The following is a 21,854-nucleotide window of genomic DNA, read 5'->3' on the forward strand; positions in this document are numbered from 1 at the left end:
GGAATAAAAGTGCTTGATTTTTTTTTTTTTAACAACGAATCATTAGAAGGGCAGGACTGAAGCTGCTATTTTGTTTTGACATAAGAGAGCAGCTTTATAGAACACTTAATGTCATTGTTAGGTACACAGAGGCACTCAGTGCCCACAGTTTCCAAGTTCGCAGACCTGAAGGTGTGCACCACCACTGCCCGGCCCATGGAAACTTCTTAAAGCTGGGAGTTAAGTCTAAGCTTGACAGTGATGGACAAAAGGAAGGAAAAAAGAGGAAAAGAGAAGCCAAGAGGCTACAGAGGAGGAAAAGGAGAACACAGTGGCATTTGAGAGGAAAGGATAAGTAAGTGCCTCATGAGCTATGCCTATTACAAACAAGGACCTCATGTATATTTGCAAGGAGCTCTAATGATCCTAGAACTTTAGGTTTAGAAAATATGACAAAATGCCACAGTACCAGATATACACATTTCAAGTTTTTTTGTGTTTTTTTTTTTTTTTTAGTGGTAGTATTTGTGATGTTGGAAATGGAACCCAAGGCCTTCAAGGCCTTGGCCAAGTACTCTGCAAGGTACCAACCCAACATCTCCAGAGCTTCAGTGAAAATCACTGAAGCTAATCCATAAGCCCAGTTCCCAGTGGCCACCATACAGTCTAAGGATGACAGCTTATCTATTCAGTATTTAATCATCTAAGGAGAGTTCCTGTAGAGTCCTCTGGGTTCTTCTCTCTCACTGGCACTAGGTACTGTAAGGAATAACTTCACTGTCCTAAGAAAAAAATGAAAACACTGGAAATTCAGTTCCTGCTAAATCCTTCAGTAAACCTGGTATTCTGTATGACTGGCAGTCAAACCTTCTCAGGGTCAGGAACACAAAGGCCTGTATGTAACAGGAAGATGTGACCTCACCCTGGCATCTGCCCAAGTGTTGCTGTATCTTGGCTCTCCTGGCCCTGCGTGAATGCCCTTCCTCTTTTAATAGTCTCTGCTGGGTTGTGTTTGCAGCCAAGTTCTGCAAGGAACAATTCACAGAATTCATACTCACTTGGTCTCTCTAGCTCTGCCCAATAATTCATACTCCAGTATTTGCCTAAGAGAGTTCAAAGACTCACTGAAATTATGCTAAACTCCTATGCAAGGCAAGACATTACAATGAATTCTCAACTAAAATTAAAATTTACTATTTTTGTCAATGTGACTTTGGAAATAAAATTTCAGAATCAGTTTTCCATTATTTGTTACAATGGGAATAAACAGCTTAGTTTATCAGATTAAAATATAACATATTATGAAAAATATCTGTACTTTCATATTCCTAAGCTTACTTATTCATCCAAAAACCCGAGTGCCATACACTGTGCAAGACTAAATACAGTGAGCACAACTAACATGAGCCCAATATGTCAGAATCATCACTCTACACTGAGCTGCGTTCTTCAAAATAATCTGGCATGTTTAAAACATTTTTACTAAGGACAAATAAAGAAAAAAAACTAATTGGGGTGATGACTGAAACCCCTGGAAATTAAATATGACAGGACAAAACATCACAGAAATTATATAACTTTATTCAACAAATCATGATCATATATTACTCATAAGTAATATTAAGCACTAAAATATGTACTTTTCTTAAAGAGTTTTAGTACTTTATTTCTAAAGGTTTTCTTGTTATGCAGATAACTGTTGTATAAAACTTATTAACTGCTTGAACAAAACTCTTGATCAAGGATAAACAAAAGAATTCCGTATAACAAATTTTCCTTTCAAAGAATGAAAAAAGCACGGCAACATACTGACATCAAATTACTATAGTGTAATATAATTGACTTTTACCATTGCTACAACGTGAAAGATAACTGACGATTTCTTACCAGAAAAGTGCAAAAAATACACTAACAACTTTCTTACCAAAATAAAGCCAGGTATAAACACACAAACATAATTTGGGGGGGGGGGGTTGGACTCTGGTTTTAACACAGGTTAACTAGAAATAAACATGGGCACACTCACAAGAATAATACATTGCCAAAAAGTTAAAATTAGCAGAGGTAAAAAGCCATAAAATCCTGCCAGGTTTTCTTTCCCCTGTACTTGAAGCTTGACAGTGGATTTGGAAAATTAACAGAGTGGCAGAAAATGACACACACACACACACACACACACACACACACACACACACAAAGCACACTTCAAGCAAACTGCTTGTCAGTATGAGGATCTGATTTGACAAACAGGTTTGTTTAATCCACTTGCTCAAAGGTTATGCTGTCCAAGTGAAGGATGGGCAGTTTCCTCTGCTGCAGGAGGCTGGCTATCAGAGTTTGCAGAAGTAGGGTGCTCCTGGACATGGGTCACTTTTCCTGAAGTTCCTGCAGGAGGAAGTTCATTATTTGTCTCTTCTTCCAGGGGTGAAAAGGTTTCAGGCAGCTCACTTGCCATCAGAACTTGCAGAGAGTCTGTTCCATCCTCAATGTCCATTTGAATCCCCAGAGCTTTCAGAATGTCACATTTGCACATGGGGCACGTGCCATGGGCTAGGATCCAGGGGTCGATGCAATTCTTGTGGAAAAAATGTTTACACGTGAGAAAACGAACTGTATCATTAGGCTTATAGTGTTCAAAGCAGATGACGCAGCTATCCGCGTTCGGATTTACTTCCTCATCGCCCTCTTTTAATACCCGAACTTGCAGCTGGCCAAAAGCTTTCTTGAGCTCTCTTGTTAACCGCTTCCATCTCCTGGTCTCAATCCTTGCAACCCAGAGTCTCCGAATATGATAAAAGGCGAAATATGCTAAAGTAGCGGTTGTGACGATCATAAAGGAGACAAAATAGTGATTCAGCCAGATAATATGCTTTCTCCCCACCTCAACCACGACGGTAACGAGAACCCCCTTCCGGATTAAATGCAGAATTTCCATGCCTTTTAAGTTACCAATCATAACTACGATGGTGTCTTCAAATGCCTGGTGAGACATGGGGAAAACCTGGTTGCCAGTACCTGGAAAGTTATAGATTATCACTCCTTTGGCTCCATTCTCAGAAGCCACCTTTATTTTCTGTGTGAAAGTGCAACCTCCTCGTTCAATGAGTGCAATCCAGGGCTTGTTGTTCTGCGGCCGGATGAAACCGGTATTGGGATCACAAGCATTCTGAGTTTTTCCCTCTGGTGGCACAACGACTCCTGCTACTTTCTTCAAGTTGGAACTTCTTCCGAAGACCCCGGTCTCCCCTAGCTCTGACAACATGCGGTTCCCCACGTGAAATGAGATGTTCATGTAAGCAGTCCAAACGGCACTTGCTGTGCAGCACTTCTGACCGAGGAGCCAAACCAAACCGAATTTCAGAAGCCAGAAAGATGCGGCGCTGTTTTGCCAAGTGCCAGTGTGGAGGGGATTCATCTCTGTCTTTCACCAGTGACTTTAAGAGCCAACCCAACCAAAGCGTGTGGCTGCCACATCTGTTGACAATCAATTCAAAATGAGGAAGGAAAAAGTATCTTCTGGGTGAAAACAAGATCCGCCATCTTCCAACATGTTTCAGCAAGAGATTTCGAAAGATGTCCTGAGTTTCAGATGTTTTATTAGAGAGAAAAACTTTAGATAGTAAAGAAATCCCTGTCTCACCACTGTAACTTTAGAAACTGCTTACTGTTGTTGCATGAGGTGATTGTGACATAAAAGACCAAGCAGCCAATTAGGTAAGAGCTCAGAGCACACTGTAAATGTATTGGCTTAAATGTTTCCACTGTGGCTATAGGTAGTTTGGGTGTGCTTATAAGATGATTCAATCATTGAGCCATTAAAAAAAAAAATGGTTGTAGGTAGCACATTAAACTTAAAAAAAATTTCTGCAACTGACTCTTTGTAAAAACCTCAAAGCATACGTAAGAATACTCTACAATTGTCACATTAATAAACATTTCTGACAAAATTAAGTTTGAAATTGACATAGAATCATAAATTAGGACTGTGACCAAATGAGCATAAAAATCAGTGAGATCTATAACACGAACTTGATATATTTGGTCGCTGTCAATTTTTTATAAGCATTCAAATAAATGATATAGGATTTCTGAGATATTTATTGGTTTTGTCTTGTTTTAATCTTTTAAGCAGTGATTCTCAATCTGTGGGTTGTGGCCCCTTTGGCAAACCTTTAGCTCCAAAAATATTTACATCACAATTTGTAGCAGTAGCAAAATTACAGTTATGAGGTAACAATCAAAGTAATTTTATGGTTGGGGGTCACCACAACAGGAGGAACTGTATTAACAGGTGGCAGCATCAGGAAGGTTGAGAACCACTGTTAAGAGTACAGAATCCGGCTAAATCTCCTTGTCTCATACTTAACACAGACAGCCCAGCAGCACACACAGGTAATAAGAATAAATATAAAAAACTCAACATATACAGAGGCTTTTTTCTTTGCTGACCTTGATGGCTGTTACCAATCTAGCCAAACTCTGAATGAAGAGAAGGAAGAGTGAAAGAGTAAAGATTAAGCATAGCTGTATAATCCAAGCATGATTATTTTTAAAATGTAACTTCATTAAAAAAAATATTAAAAAGTTAACCAATGACAGCAACCACAGTTGCAGGTCATAAAGAGATGATGCAAACTTAATATCCCTCTTAGGAGATCCTATACATCCTGCCTGCTCTGCTTCCATTATTACATCCTTTAGTCAATGGCTGTAGCTAACTTTACAGCTAAAGAATCAACATACATGGGCAGTGACGAATGTTACTGTCTATATTCTCGGGTAGGTATCGATATGTTTCTACTTTCCTAGCTAGAAAGCCAAAGCTAAGGACTTTTGCCTTGAACAAACATTTTTGGCCTCTATATGCAGGGTTCAAAAACAAGCCATTTTATTTATTTATTTATTTATTTATTTATTTATTTATTTTGGTTTTTTTTGAGACAGGGTTTCTCTGTGTAGCTTTGCACCTCTCCTGGAACTCACTTGGTAGCCCAGGCTGGCCTCGAACTCACAGAGATCTGCCTGGCTCTGCCTCCCGAGTGCTGGGATTAAAGGCGTGCGCCACCACCACCCGGCCTGGGTTCAAAAACAAGCCATTTTAAATTGGACTCACCAGGACTAAGAAAACTAGTACTTTTTATAATTTATGAACTAACAACGTGAGACAGGAATGAAGAAAGTTCTACATGTAAAACAAAAATCAGCACATAAGGTGTTGGTCAGGGAGGCTCCACAGTGGTTCTCAACCTTCCCAATGCTGCCACTCTTTAATACAGTTCCTTATGTTGTGGTGGTGACCCCCAACCATAAAATAGGGGTGTTTTTTTTTGCTACTTCATAACTGTAATTTTGATACTTTTGTGAATTATAATTTAAATATTTTTAGAGCTAGAGGTTTGCCAAAAGGGTCACAACCCACAGGTTGAGAACCACTGCTCCAGAGGCTCCCAAAGCAATATAGGTTCTTGGCTGCCTACTAGAATTAGATAAGACCTTATTGCTGAAGATAGCACACACCTTGGATTCATGGTACAGAGAAATCAAGCTGGAAGCTCCCTCCCTGCAGCTAGCTTTAAGTACTGGAAGATGCTATGTAGGCTGCTGGGAGAGAGAGGACATCGATGATCTTCCCTAGTTGTGAATCCTATGATCTACAAAACCAACCTGCCAGGCAAGATGTACCTACTTGTGAAATAGTAGCACCACTGCCGGTGAGCAACAGCAACGATTAGATTTGACACCCACTACATGGGAGGTAATCTGTGTCTGGTACTATAAACCTGGTCAAGAACACATGGCTAGGGACAGGAGAAGGAACTGGATATGGCCAGCTGATCCTGTTCAACTGTGATCTGAGTATTGTTTATATCCATAGACATCTACTACCCCCAGTCTTCATCAGAGAAGCCTATTTTGTAGTGAACAGTGGTGCATACAGAGATTCCTGGCTGCACAGAGTGTTGAATTCAGTGTCCATCCTTGAACAAGGCATTTATGCCAGTCTAGAAGAGGAGGCAGAAAGGACATAAAAGCTAGAAGACTGGACGAAAGACCTCAAAATACTATCTCTTGAACATGACAATGATGAGCTCACAGAGGTTGTGGATGTCACTACTGAATCTATACAAGAATGGTCACATCAACAGTCAGGAATAGTTGGAGGAGACCAAAAGATTCTATTCCCAGGTGCAGAACTTTTCCTTACTGATGGACTCAGGGGGAAGGGGAAACCCTGCCTTCAGTTGTAAACCCACTGATGACTGAACCAGACTGAAGTGAGTGGTTCTTATCCAATACTCAACCAGACAGGCCTGGCTAAACTGTATGGGTCATAACTTAGAAGGGACTAGTAGTGATGAGGGGTGCAGGCTGAAAGGATGAGGAGGAGATAAGGGTGTCTGGGATAGATTAATCAGAATACACTGTATGTATGTTTAAAACTCTCAATTAACAATATTAATCAATTGAAATGTTCAAATGAGAAGCACAAATCAGAAAGACTATTAGTGTGGAACTTTTAGTCCACAATGGTTGATTTTCTCTTGCAGAAGCAATTACTGACATTTCCAAACAGCTCCTTGGGAAAAGAGAAGTAAACAGTGTGTAGACTTGTAAAGACCCCTCCACATGCTATCTACATTGAACACTAAAAGCTAAGGGAGATTTTCACCAAAACCACAAACCCTCATCTTTCAGCATTTTAGTACTACTTAGGTATTTATCCACTCACCAGAAATGAGGATGAAAAATGAGTCAGATATAGTATTGGAATAGAAACTGAACAAAATGTTTAGCTCTGCTCTGTGGTCCAAGGCTATACAGATGCTCACTACCATTTGAGAAGCCAACAGCAACCCCTAAGAGATACTTTTAGAAGAAACTCATGTCACGATGGCTGTTTCACTATGCTTGGATTTAAAGATCTCCAGCAAGCAGGTCAACTTTTGCAGTACTGCTCTAAATGATGCCTAAAATACTTTAAAACTTTTATATATACAACACATTCTATCCTCTAAAATAATTAGAATGAAGAACCCATTCAACCCATAGCTTTGGAAACCAGATTTCCTGGGTATTAATAAAATTAATTAACCATGACAATTTAAATCCAAATCTAATTCTATAGCTTTAGGATTTAGTGAAGCTAGGATGTAAACTGTTAGGTGAAGTATTAAAACAAAGCCCCCCAAATAAATATGTTAAAAAGGAAACTTTAAAGTAGCCCAGAAATTCTCCCACTACATCAATGGCATAAGCCCAGCAATCTGAAGATCAGGATAAGTATTTTTCAACACGTACCTATTTCCTTATTTGGAGAAACACAACGTTTAACAAACTGATCAAAAAGACATTTAATGGGCATGATATGGAGTTTTATTTTCAAAGCACACACATTTCATCTTCTGTGGCTGGATAGCGGAACCAAGGGTCAAGTTTTCTCTGTGTATACAGTGCAGTGAGAGAGTTCATCTAATTTTAACCTGTGGAAAGATCTTGAGCTTCTTAAGGTTTTAGAATGTCACACTTGCACATGGGGCATGTCCTATGGGCTAAAAGCCAGGGATCAATACACGTCTTGTGGAAAAAATGTTTGCAAGTTAAAATACGTATTACATCGTGGGTTTTGTAAATATCAAAACAAACAACACAGTTGTCTTCGTTTGGATCTAGCTCCTTATCCCCTTCCTTGAGCACTCGGAGTGGCAGCTGACCAATAGCTTTCTTCACATCGGCCTTTGTCTGTCTTTGCCTCCTGGTAGAAGAACTGGGAACTCGGGGTCTCCAGGCACAGTATAGGAAAAGGTAAGCAACTGTGGCTGCCAGGAAGGTGAACAAAGACATAACATAGTGGCTCAGCCAGGGCATGTGCATTCTCCCCACTTCAATGATGATTGTCACATAAACACCTTTCTGGACCAAGTGCAAAAGCTCCATGCCTTTGAGGTTGCCTATCATCACTGCAACTATATTCTCTGTTCCCTTGTGAGACATGGGAAACACCTTGTTGCCTGTACCTGGATAGTTATAGATGATCACCCCATTTGCTCCCTTCTCTGCTGCCACATTTATTTTATGAGTAAAAGTACAGCCTCCTCGTTCAATGAGGGCCAGCCAAGAGTCTGCCTGATCAGGCCTGCTGAAGTTGGTCAGGGGGTTACACGCATTCTGATTCCATCCTTCAGGAAGTACCACGGCACCAGACACCCTTTCCAGAGGAGAATGATTCCCAAACACTCCACTCTCTCCTAGCTCTGATATGATCCGGTTTCCCACCTGGAACGTTATATTCAGATGAGCCGTCCATATTGCTTTTCCTTTGGAGGCAGGAAGGCTAAGTAGTAGAAAGACGCTAAGCCTCAACAGTCGAGATGAAACAGACCTGGAAACTGAAGGAGTCAGTCCAAGTGGGTTCATTCCTCCACTAACTGAGACATTGAAAAATGAAAGAACATCTGCTGTAAAAGGAGGTACAGGAGCTAGGTTGAGTTGTCAAGAGCAGATCACTGAAGCACAGAAATGAAGAAAGTCTGCCTGGATGGAAGACATCTTGCTCCTTCCAGCATTTTCCCTCTTGGTACTTTATCTTTCTTATAATGAAAATTCAAGAGATGTTATTAGTTCAAGGTGATTTCAGGAAACTTATGACTTCCTAATGGGTAAATTGTGACATCAGAGGTAGTTAAGCCAATCCAGTAGTTTATATTAATGCAATGCATACTGAAATCCCATTGGTTAAAAGGGCTACTAAGCAATAAGTCAAGAGGTATGCATGCACACATACATGTTTATGTATTAATATATGAATGAGATTACATGTCATTATTATATATACACACATACATACATACCACTTTGAACACACTCAAAATTACTGAATAAAAATGGTAAGCATTAAAAAGAATACAACTTGAGTTTTGTTTTTATATATGGATATACTGAAAGATATCTTAAAAACCTTTCACAAACTATATTCATTCACATTAATGAATGCTTCTGGTCAGATGTCAGTTCTCATTATGCTTCTACACTCTCTAGCTGGTTACTCTGGACAATAGGAGTAAATCACCCCACACTTGTCTGGCATTAATTGCTAACACCAAGCCCAAAGATTTAGCACTGGAATGAAAAAGAAAAAAATGTGTGTGTGTGTGTGTGTGTGTGTGTGTGTGTGTGTGTGTGTGTGTTTTCTGATATAGACTCATCCCACAAGGCAAACACATTTTCGTTCATTGAGTCTGTTGCTAAAATACCTACTATGTGCTAAGCAAATACTAAAAATGAAAAGATACTGAAAAGAAAAACATGATCTTACTATTATCTAATGAGAGTAGATTGGAAACAAATAAATACAGATATGAGTAACTACAAGAACTTTGAACAGAAAGCCCCAAGTATGGAGAAAAAGATAACATGGAATGGGGACTACTTTTAGAGGCTCAAGATAAACTTGTCTAAGAAACTGATAGTCTGATATATGCAAAAATAAATCCAAATTCCCAAAGCAAAGTAACAAGACTAGAGATAGAGGAAAGCGTAGCTTTGTGCTCTATGATGGAAAGCCACATGGTAAGTTAAAGATCTGAAGGAATACAGACTCCTCATCAGGAGGCAGTGAAAGAGGAAAGGGTAATTGGTGGGTTTGGTGGTGCACATGCTATCCTGAGAACTCTGAGTTGTGTCCTAGGATGTGCCTTGAGGATGGCTAAACACCTTTCAAACCCTTTGCTTTTACTTTGAATCCTTGCCTGAAATCTTTGCACATAGATAGATAGTAAGTTGACAATACTCATTCAATCATTTATCACCTCAGTACAGGACAGCCTTTTGACTGGTGGGCTGCAAAGATTTGAGGACACAGAAAGAAAAGACCTTGTTTGTTTATGAGGCTCATGCACAGACTGGGCTCTGCTACTGAAAACACAAGTGTGTCAAGAGAGTGTATGTTTTTGACAAAAGTATCCTTTGTACTTACTGAGCAACAACACTAGTTAATATTTGTTTGCAAGATGGATATTGATCAAATTTTCAATTCTTACAGTTTTATTTATGTGTGATTCAGTTGGAATCTGAACTGTCTTCACAGGTGGAATTTTCCATGTTCAGAGTGTGAACTACTGTTTGATTCTGTTAAAAGTAAAAAAGTGAGAACCAGTTAAGAAGTTTGATGTTACTTAGCAGGTACTTGTTGAATTGTTGATTGCTTTTGGAAAGTGATTTAATTCAGAATATTTGTTTATTTTTGTCTCTGCACCATGTATGTGCAATGTCTGTGGGCGGGGGCAGAAGAAGGCATCAGATTGGAGTTACAGACCATTGTGAGCTGCTATGTAGATGCTGGAAATTGAACCTGGATCTTCTAGAAGAGCAGCAGCCAGTGCTCTTACTCACTGAGCCATCTTTCCAGGTGATTTAAAACAATCTGATTCTGACATGGCTTTTATATTTCAATGGGTTTATTTGTTTATTGTTTTTAGATAGGTTATTCAAAATTGACTCAAACTTGATATGCAGTAAAGGACAACCTTGATCTTCTAATCCTCCTGCTTCTTTCAAGCGCTGGAAATACTGTTTTGTTCCACCACATCCCAAACTTTTGCTGATTTTGGAGGGGTGAAACATTTACATAGCAAAACATGTATGGCTAAGAACATAAATCAAGAGTTTCCTTGTTTGGCTGAAAGGAACAATTTATATAAATCTGTAAGTTCATTGACTTTTTCTTGCTATAACATGAAGTGGTTAAGGCCATGGTGGTTAAAATATCCCTTCTCTTCTGTCACAGTCCTAGTACAAAATGCTCCCCACATCTAACAACGGCTCTCTGAAGCAGATGTCATTTTTGCCTTCTGAGGGGTATTTTCTAATTTTAGAGACTTTTTTTTTATTATCACAACTGGGAAATGTGCCTGTCATATTGTGGCTAAAAGCCAAAGATGCAACTAAACATCATAAAATGCTGAGAGTGGCCTTTTAGACTTAGATATACCTAGCTCAGAAAGTCACAAATAAGGTTAGGAAAGCCTGTAATAAAGGTACAATCTTAGGAGAGAGGCACTACCTCCAAAGTCCCTTGTCCCTGAGAGACAATAAATTCTGAGCTCTTGCTGCATAGTAAGCTTTTGTAATTACCAATATATCTGTAAAGTAAGATGCTCTCAGAATGTGCCTCCATTTCCCAAGTTTTTCCTAGCACAGAAAGTTTTCCCACGTTTTTCCTAGCACTCTTTAAGCTTCCTTATTATCCCATAAGGGATAGTTGTCAATTGCACTCATTTTATCAGAACTAGAGCAAAGAGTCTTCTGCCCTGGGGCTGGCATAGTTAAGTGGGGCAGAAAGAGGGAACAGATAACTGATGCCACTGTAATCTGTTTCTTTTAAAACATATATTTAATACATGGACTTTCTGCACCTGAAGGTTTCAAGTTCTTTATTCTATTGCCAACTTGAAGGTAGATTAAGGGAAACTGAACATACAACTATTGGAAGATCCAATAGTCCAAAAGTTCCTGTTTTTTACATCTTTCCATTCTGCCTTGTAAAGTATGCTGGCTCTCCTCTTAAGTTGGTTCCCTTGATGAACTCCCAGGATGGCTACTGTTCCAATTATCCATAGGCACACAGCACCCTGAGGTACAATGCAACATTTCCACTCCCATATTTCCCTTTAAGAAAGAGGGAAAAGAATTTCCCCCAGATATTTATCAACCTTCTCTTAATGTCTCTGGCTAGAACTACTTTTCAAACTCATATTTAATGGATACATGAAGTGAGTTTGGTCATTATGATTGACAGATAAATCAGTTTATCTTGTGGAGAAGCCCACTCCTGGATGAATACATGAATGGAGAGAAGGTAAAGCTATCTGTTCTCTGCTACCAATGGAGAAAATCAGGGAGCAAAAGGCAAGTACTCAGAGAAGTGGCAGCTGCAGGATCTAAATCCCTGAGATAGACTCAAAGAGATATTTAACCATTAACCAGAACAAACACCATGTGCACTCCACATGAGGTAACACCAGAAGACAGGGTTTTGTTGAGATAACAAACTCAACACAGTCCTCTTCCTTAGGAAGGCATGATTGTGAGAAACAATTACAAAGAAACTGAGGGTCTATGTATTCTTCTGTAACAGTCAGACTCTAGGGAAATACTGAGAAACATTTTAAGTATCATTGAGTTACGGGGATGGGGATCAACTCATCTCCACTCTCACTGATTTTTGACCATTACTCATGCCTCCAGAAATCCCAACTCTGATAGAGAAAAGCAACTAAGTACATTCTATACTTAACAGCATCTTTACAACATAGGGAAAATAGGACAGACTTCATCAAAGTAACCCACAAGTCATAGTACATAGGCCACGAATCATAAAAATTCTGTAGGTTTCATAAAGCACATTTACTTTGCATGTAAACTAAAGAAATAGTAATTTTTTGTTTGTTTATTTCTGAAGAAAAATATCATAAATGGATTTGAGGGTAACAGAATGCTGATTCAAAGTGGCTTACTAAAAGGAACAAAAGAATTTTCTGAAAGCAAATCATTTCTTTTTACAATAAAATTTTACTTCATATTATATTTGATTGCAAGTTTATAATTCTTATACATATCAATGTAGTCTTTTTTTCTGGAACTTATATTAAGTTAATCATTATACTCATATGTTCAATAAAACATACATGTGATAATTAGAAAAGAAACATGTTTTAAACAACCTAAACCACCCTCAATCTAAGACAGTGTGTCTTAAATATGCTAAACACAGAATACAGTTGACATAAACAATTATATGTGTGCTTCTCGATTGTTTCCATGTTCACACATGGGGTCAGGGAAGGCAGAAATGCCAGGAAGAGTGAGGTAGTACTTTCTGAGTGGATTTAAGGCCCATTCCATGAGATGGAACCAATCCTTGACAGTGCTAAAAGGACCAAGAACCTAAGACAACATAGGTCTTCAGCCTATAGGAAAAACCTACAATATTTCTCAAATATCTAACATTGTCCTACCTCAGAAGGGTCTATTTGGGCAGGGCAAAACCATGGTCACTCTATCCCATGGGATGGACACTTCCCATTGTTCAACCTGGCTATAACCTTTCTCTCGGTCCCTTCTATCCACCAGATTTTGGTTACTCTTAACTTTGCTTTTTTTCCCCTAGGAAAAATGTAATAAAACTTACAGCGGTGTTCTTGTTTATTGAAAAGCTCAGGTAGGTGTCCCTATATCTTCTAGAGAAGACATAAGTCTCTGCACTGCCTACTCTTCTTTCTTCCCACCCATCTTCATTTTATGCTATCAATTCTTAAAATTTTACTTCTTCAGTTAAATCAGCTTAGCATTTTCGGCGCTCCTATCAACATGATCAGCACACTGCACTTTATATAGGCTTTGTCTACTCTGAAAACCTTATTGCGTCTGTCCCTGCAGGGCATATTATAAAATGGCTCCATTTACTAACCTCTGTAGTCTGTCTTAGAAGTTCTTCCATTAAAGGATGACATTTGTTTCAATGCCCCCTTAGATCTGTGTGCCCTGGCAACTGGCTGGCCAAAAGACTTCAGCAGAAGTGAGAGTATGTCAACTTCATCCTACAACTTTGGGAGGCCTTGCACTCTTCCCACACTCTCTAGAATTCTTGCTACCTTAAAGTGAACAAGGCTATCTTGAGAAGAGGATGTGAATTAAAATACTCAAGAAAAGTCTAGCTCTCCTAGCTGAGGGTGTTTGACATTAATCTGCAGGTGGGCAGGCATGTGAAAGTTGAAGAGCAGAGCTACCTGAATGACTCAAAGATAACCAGACCTCAACTCTACATAAAGAACTAAAGGCAACTAAGGAATGCTGAGACGGGGAGAAATAGACTTCTTCAGGGCAGATCACACCAACTGGTTATCTAACCAAATAGACAACCCTGAAAACATACACACAAGGAACATGATACAGATTGAGCAGGCTATACTTAAGAATATATATGTATATACATTTACATATGTGTACATTAAAACAATTAATGAAAACTAATGAATTTGAAGTAATTAATGAAAATTAATGAATTTGAAGTAAAAGAAAGATATATTTTGGGCAGAGAGGAGAAAAGGGAAGGGGAAATGATGTTAGTATATTATAATCTCAAAAAAGAAAAATAAATAATTTTTAAAAAGATGACCAGAGACACAAATAAGCCTTGACATCCTGAGGACTTCTAGTCAAACCACACAGACTCCTGAACAATAAGATGCATTCCCTCTTGCAGAGCCACAAAGTGGTGGGTGACATAGAAAGACTATAAGATTATCCATCTTATTACAATTTGGAGAGCAGAGAATAATTTTATTCTCATTTCAGCTGGCCAAGATTCTCGCACCACATCTACACTATCACAGGTTATGAGTAAATAATGAATTAAACCAACAATCTTCTGTGTTCTGATCTGATCTATAATATTCCTCACACAATAAACTTCTAATTAGTGAGGTCTTCATAATAGCTTCACTATGCATAATGTAACCATATGAAATTCTGTAGATCTGATACTTATACAACTTGATTTCTATATTCATGCCTGAATGAAAAGATAGATGAATCTTTAGATTATGGCAAAATGCCTTAATATTTTAATGAGCTTAAATAAAAGTTACAATTTTTCTTCACTGTCAATTAATTTCCAGATCTACGTAACTTTAACATTAAATTGGAAACATTTCCCTCACATTCAACCTAGAAAGTGAAAGGCAGTGTGGAAGTCAACAGGAGAAACATTATGTCACCTAGCAGGTAATCAGGGAAATTTTAACACTCTATTTTTTTTTCATTAAAGAGATGAGTTATTGAGTAACCTAAAGGAAACATGAAATTATTATCTCTGTTTGAAGTTAGATCAAAATCATCTTCATATTATCCATTCAGATTAAATCTTTACTTCAAGGGTGAAAAACAGGTAACATACAAAAAAAGTAAATATACCCAAGCAGAATCCTTTGAATTATCAAGAGAACTCCCATTCACCTGATAATCCATTCTGTCCTCTTCTTTAAGATCTGGTGGAGCCAAGACCTAATGGAATGGGTGTGGGTACTATTCTGGGGCTGCATCACATCTAAGACAGTCTAGAAGCTAAAGTGGGTCCTCAGACTTCCTAAGCCACCATTAACCACTGAAGCGCTTCATGAGCTCTGCCTTCCTAAAATATTTAAATTCTATGAGTGGGCTTGAACTCCAAGGGAGCTGGTAGCAGTCTGGAATAGCAGCAGAAGAGATCAAGGGAATTTCCCCATTTAGATCCCTTATGTTTTTTCTCAAGTCACAGATCAAAAATCCTATTTTTCATTTTTAGGTAACGTAATGCCTTGAAGGATGCATGAGGGAAGAGGACAGTATAGAACTCACACACTCACAGAAACTGTACTGAACCAGAAGGCTGTGTGGCAACTATATAGGAATTACATCTTTGCTACCTTCAGGATGAGAGAGGGCCACACTATCAGTGTTTGTTCCTGTAAGGTGTGAAAGTAATCCCTGCTTCTAGATGTCATGGGGATTATCAGATGGCATATGCCATACCCACTTATAAATACCCAAGAAGAGTGCTACCTGGGAAGATGCTCAATAAGTGGGTCTTCACCATCCCTGGTCCTATATAATTTCTTTTTTCTATTTCACACCTAATCAAATTGATCTCATCCTCCAACATCTATCTATCTCAGTCTGTCTGGCCAAAACAACCTATGCCTGTGACACAATAATTTTGCACTCATTCTGTCTCATGCTGGTACATTTGTCTGCACTTTTGCTTCCTGTAGAACATCTTGTGAATAGTAGGGTTATTGTCTTATTTATAAAAAATTCTGTTTTCTTCATCCCATCCCTTACTACCACAAGAAAAGCTATTCATGAATCTGGAGACATTTGACTTTCTAAATTTCTATTCTTCAAAATATCAAGATAAATCAGCAGCTTCTACAACCTTTGCTTTATATGACCACCAATTATAAAAACAAATGAGGCAACCATTTGGCAACTCTTCCCTCAGCTAAGAATTACACTGATGACATTTGTCCAGAAAAGGGATTATTTAATATCAGAGGATCAGGGGTCATCTGTCTAACATCTTCCCTCTCAAATCCAAGAATAAATTTCTCTGTTTCTGAAATAGGTACTCAACATACAAATGCACAGTACCAAGAATTTCTAATATACAGCAATCCACCTTTACTGATGAAACTGTACACTTCAATGTTTTTATGAATATATCCATTCATTACACTTATTTGTCTATACCAATTTGTCATAAAACATACAGAAATAGACCTATGCACACAGATACATAGGTCCACATAGCTATATATTGTCATAAATCCCAAAGTTATTATCAGGAGAAGTCTGTATCACATTAACTATGGATACCTATACAATAGTACCCTGAGAAAAGCTCAAATATTGTAGTAGCAGTAACAAAGAAAGCATTTATACGAGCTATAAACTTCTTCAACCTAGAATTTCCTCCTATCCAGAAATGCAGTCAAATTTAGCAATCTCCACACAATTTTCTTTGTGCATCCACACCAATACGTATTTTAAAATTTGTATTCATGATACAGCAAAAATACGTAACATATATGTACAAATTTCAATTATCTGTTTTGACACAAGGTCTTGTGTAACCCACTGGCTTTCAACTGGAGGCTGGCTGGTCTTGAACTCCCATGTTCCTGTTCCCATCAGTGCTGTGCTACAGGCCTGCCCCGCAATGCTCAGCTAATATATGTACACAGTTTAAATATTACTGCTCATGTCCTTTTGGAAATAGAAATTATTTCCTCATTTTTATGCACCTTTTCTTAGTAAGTGAGTTGCATAGTTCCTTGTGGTTTTTTTACAAGTATAAAAACAGTGTTTATCTTTTTTACTTTCTTATAAAGGTTTTGCTTTTATCTCTAATTGAAAGGTTTTAATATGTTCCTTTGCATTCCTGCTTGCTTAGCAAACTGGTCTATATCAATTCATTTACTTCTTTTTTTATACATTTATTACAATTCATATAACTGACATGATTTCCTATTCCTTTCTGTTATATAATCCAAAAGGTAAACCCCTGTTAAACGCCTATACAACTGATTCTTTCACTCATTCATTCAAGCTATTAATCAAGACTCTAACACACACAGGTCTAGGTGCTAGGAATAGAACAGTGATCTAGAAAAACAATTCCTGTCTTCATGATCTTTCCATGTACCCAGGGCTTCAAAAACTAGGTCAAGACGATATCTTATTCAAGAGACTGACATTCTGATGTGGTAAATGCTAGCCAAGTTTCAAAGTGCCAGAAAAACACTTACTTGGTGGTTTACAAATAAAACTTAACTCATACAGATCTGGAGTCTGGCAAACCAAATATAAAGGAAGTATTGGGGTCTAAAGAGTTCTTTTCTGGCTCATGGATACCATCTTCCAACTGTGAACTCACTTGGTAGAAGGAATGAGGAATGTACCTGGGTCACTTTCATAAAGGCACATGCTCCCTTCTCATGGGCTTTGCCCCTTGTCCCTATCATCTCCGGTTTCAATTACTTTTGGTTGGGATTTCAACATCCCAAAGGGGACATAAATTTTAATATTTAGTTTCAGAGAGATAAAAACAATAGAACTTTTGCCTGCTGCATATCACATAAATGAAAACAAAACAACCCAATGATCCACAGCCAATGTTCCTTCATTCAGGTTTCTTAGAGTATTTCAAATTTTGTATTTAACAATAAATGTTTGTTTTATTCACCATCTCATAAATAATTCCTTAAGTTGTTTTTTCCTTCCCATACAAAGTCTCTTATAGACCAGGCAGGCTTGGAACTTCCAAGTACTGGGATTCCAGTCATATACCACCACACACTCCACTAGTTTCCTGAGTCTTGCAAGGAATAGAGGGTATCACATCTCATTAATACTTAAGCCAGACTCACTCTTCCTGTTTTTGTTTTGCCTTTTGTTTTTATTTATCTCCACTAGCTCTGTGACCCTTGCAGGTTACCTAAAGATACCTCCCTTGGTTTTCTTTTATGTGCATCAAGTGTAATAACAGCCCGAAATTTTTAGGACATTTATGAAGATTAAATGAGACAAAATACAACATTTCAAGTACACAGAACACTGGCTAGCTCATCCATTATGTCATCTGTTCCCTAGCACTACTACCATCATTGTGTATACATCAGTATTACTCAGTTATTTTACCAGATGATAATGACTCCAAGGTACTCAAGGAATTTTCTTACCTTAGTTCTAAAGATGTCTCTGTGCTGACACAAATACCAGTTATCACTTTTACATATCCACTCTTGAGGACTAGACATCTGTTCACATAACATTCTTTAGTAGTTAAAGAGCTAGTGTTTGCCAGTTAGAGACCAAGTACTCTAAGCTTTGTAAAGAATGCATGAAAATAGTTGGAACACAGTTACTATGAAGGGCCAGGCCAAGATCAAACGAGGTTTTTTCTTTTGTTTGTTTGTTTGTTTGTCTCCTTACACCTACAGACCTCCCACTAGAAACAAAGAAGTAAACCTTTGATTAAATCTCTTGGCACAATAGTCTTTAATATAATGAAAACAAGCATTGTTTTACTAATTGTTACATCACAAATCCATGTAAAATTGCAAGAATAATCCATGTAAAATTGCAAGAATAACATTCATGTCACCAATGATACAAAAGTTTATTTGAAATTTAAGGGACAGATAAGGTTATAGTCCTACGAAAAGCCAAAAAATAAATGTATAATCCACATGCAGAAACTACTTTTGGGTAAGACCTAGATATGCATTACTGCTGTTTGGTTTGTCTAACACAGAATGTTAAACTATCAGAGATGAAGCAGGTGCTAGAACTCAATGATTGATAGGTCATGTAAATCAACAGAGAAAGTAATACAGTTAATTTGAAAATCTTCATGCAGTAGAAACTACATAAATGTATATATAAAGTATGTACCATATTAATCATTTCTACAGGTGTTACAATTTTTAAGTTGTGTTACCAGGGTTTTAAACTTGAACTTCTATGGACACTTGATTTACATTTGCATTAAAGTTATTTGGCAAACACATTACACTTTATTCTTATCAACCATTAAATAAATTAAACAAGAATCTGGGTCATAAGAGAAATTATAGAAGGAAACCACAATAAACTTGAGAATGGGCTACACAGAATTTGAATGTCTATGTTTATGATTCAACTAAATCATACCACACACATGAAATGTGTTACTGGGATGGGGAATAAACTGAGAGCAGACAGAATAAAAGCCCACAACCCAACCTCTGAGTAAGTCTGCTCACTTTCAAGATGGCTATATGCTTATGAACTGCTCTTTTTACATTTCAAGTATAATAGTCTTATAGTTGGTTGGCTAATTATAGTGATATCAACAATGTCAATGCAATGATGATTTTGATCCTTTTCCAAATTATTGTTGTCTAGTACTTTTATCCTATCTACTTCTTTCCTGTGAGCCTAGCCTTAATGGTTGAGCCATCTCTCCAGCCCAATGTCCTATCTACTTTTAAATTCACTATAATGCATGCAGTAGCATATATCCTATAAGAACCTTACCTGAGAGATGAAAAAAAAATACTGGAACAAAGCAATCTGTTAACACCACCCAACATTTATCTATCATCTGCCTCTCTATTATTTATTAACTGCCTGTACATGTCTGTGGTATACACATATGTGGGTAGGTGTGCTTGCATATATGTATAGAGGCTGCAGGTTGATGTTGGGTTTCTTCCTTAATCGCTCTCCATGGACGAGGCTAGACTGGCTAGCCAGCAAGCCCCAGGGATCCTTCCATTTTCACCTCTCCAGTTGCTGGGATTACAGGTGTGAGCCACCATGCCTAGCTTTAACCCAGGCACTGAGTCATGCTTCCTCACAAAGACTTTACTGACAGAGTTATCTCCTCAGCACCTCACAGCTGTTTATAAGTGGAACAACCACTATTTGACTCCATTCATTATCTGAATGTCTCCTATCACAATTAAAATTTTAAAAACAACTATGTCCAGGTAGGTAGGTAATTATTTTCTACACGAACTCTGACCAAGAACATTTTAGATGCTGATATAACATTCACCCCATCTTTTTGAAAAAAAAAATTAAGTCTCTTAACTCATTACATTAAACTTACTGTTGCAGTTTTCCAACAATACTAGCTATATTATTTACTCAACCTTGGTGAATCTTAACATGTTGGCTATATAATCATTTCCTGGGGCTTCTGTGACAAAATGCCACAGAATACATGGCTTGATAGGAGAATTCAATGTCATTCGGTTACAGAGGGTAGAAGTCCAAAGTTGGCAGAGCTGGCTCCCACTATAAATCCCAAGGAAGTGTCTTCCTGATTCTCTCCCAGCTTTTGGTGTTGCCAGCAGTCTCTAGGGGCCCTTGGTTTGCAGACATATTACTAATTTCCACTAAAGCCAAGACAGCCAGAGAACTCAACGTCTGGAAAGTTCACCATGAAAATGGAATCTCCCTGACACCATGATTTCGGGTTTCTCCCCTAGAACTTAAAAAGAATGCGTTTCTGCTGCTGTAAGCTACTCAGTTTATTCCATTTGTCACAGTGTGGTATGAATGCCCTGCACCTTGCTATTCTTTGTTTGCTATTCTTGTTTAATTTTATTCTGATCCTTGTTCACTTTGTTCAGGGGTCATTTGCCTTCTCACACTGAGGTACAGGAATTCTACATGCATCTTAGATGTGAACCCTGTGTTGCTTACAGGCATTTGAGCATTTTTCTAGTCTTTGGCTGACTCTATCTACATGAGTTGTTTGAGCCACAGATCCCTGCATCCTCGAGGAGCCTCTGGGCCTGTGGAGCTGTAACAAGTCTATCCTCCTGGGATTTCTGAGCCTTACCATTTAAAAGCAAAAAATTACAGCAAAAACTTTCTTTAAAACCCAGCTACAGTCTGATTCCTTTGAATAAGGTCTAGAGTGTACAGTTCTGCCTAAAACACAATGCCCAGCTTGGCTGAGCTGGGGAGACAGGGATTCTTGGTGTTAAAACACTTGTTTAGCCCTGGGTTAGATCCTAATATGAACAAAATCAAATTGAATCGAAGTAAAGCAAAATACAATGAAAATAAAACAAAACTGATTGACTTATTATCTTTCACAGTTAAGCTTCTACCAGGCATCTGACTCAAATTCTCCCCAAAAGTCCAAAGCCAAAGCCAAGCAAGCAAATAAAAACACAAGAAAATGAAAATCCCCTACAAATTATACAACTATAAAATGAACTGTGTACATTGATATAAAACCCCAAATTAAAATGGTAATAATAATTAGAAAAAACTTGTCTGTTTTTACAAAGGTATGATTAAAATTTCAAATCACCCCCTAAGGCCCTAGTAAAAATAGTAATTACATGTTTTGTTCTCCAAGATTTCATTCTCAAGAGCCAAGGTCCTTTTTTACATGATTTACTATGAACTCCAGAATATTTTTTCTGTTAAGTTTCTAGTAACTCATTGAAGGGAGAAACTAAACTTGATATTTGAAATTGCTGAAAGAGTGCATGTCATATGTTCTCATCATAAACAGTAAGTATGTGAGGTGAAGGATACACAAATTAAAATGACTCAATCTTTCTACAGAATATGTAAGCAACAAACAACAATAAAAAGCAGAGGACCTAAGTTCAGTTCCCAGCACTGACACCAGATTTCTTACCACTGCCTAAAACTCCAGCTCCAGGAGATGGTCTCTTCTGGCTGTTGCAGGTACAGGCACACATATCATACATTACCTCTCTCTCTCTCTCTCTCTCTCTCTCTCTCTCTCTCTCTCTCTCTCTCTCTCT

General features: G+C 38.0%; 3 protein-coding genes and 1 long non-coding RNA gene across 8 annotated transcripts in view; 1 reads left to right on the plus strand and 3 right to left on the minus strand.

The window, feature by feature from the left end:
- Positions 1-21,854, minus strand: part of Cadps2 (calcium dependent secretion activator 2) — a 540,468-nt gene that overhangs the window by 353,518 nt on the left and 165,096 nt on the right. The gene's annotated exons all lie outside the window — the stretch shown is intronic.
- Rnf133 (ring finger protein 133) lies at positions 2,184-3,663 on the minus strand. The gene has a single exon (XM_059257431.1). The coding sequence runs from the start codon at positions 3,392-3,394 to the stop codon at positions 2,249-2,251; it is 1,146 nt and encodes a 381-aa protein (XP_059113414.1). The 5' UTR covers positions 3,395-3,663; the 3' UTR covers positions 2,184-2,248.
- Positions 4,667-13,935, plus strand: LOC131906710 (uncharacterized). The gene is made up of 4 exons (XR_009378184.1): positions 4,667-4,758; positions 10,064-10,158; positions 13,145-13,195; positions 13,508-13,935. It is a non-coding gene; the product is annotated as an uncharacterized LOC131906710 (long non-coding RNA).
- Rnf148 (ring finger protein 148) lies at positions 7,404-8,627 on the minus strand. The gene has a single exon (XM_059257433.1). It carries the CDS (start codon positions 8,392-8,394, stop codon positions 7,483-7,485), a length of 912 nt encoding a protein of 303 aa, XP_059113416.1. The 5' UTR covers positions 8,395-8,627; the 3' UTR covers positions 7,404-7,482.

The sequence above is a fragment of the Peromyscus eremicus genome, chromosome 3, assembly GCF_949786415.1.
Source record: "Peromyscus eremicus chromosome 3, PerEre_H2_v1, whole genome shotgun sequence".
Taxonomy (NCBI): domain Eukaryota; kingdom Metazoa; phylum Chordata; class Mammalia; order Rodentia; family Cricetidae; genus Peromyscus; species Peromyscus eremicus.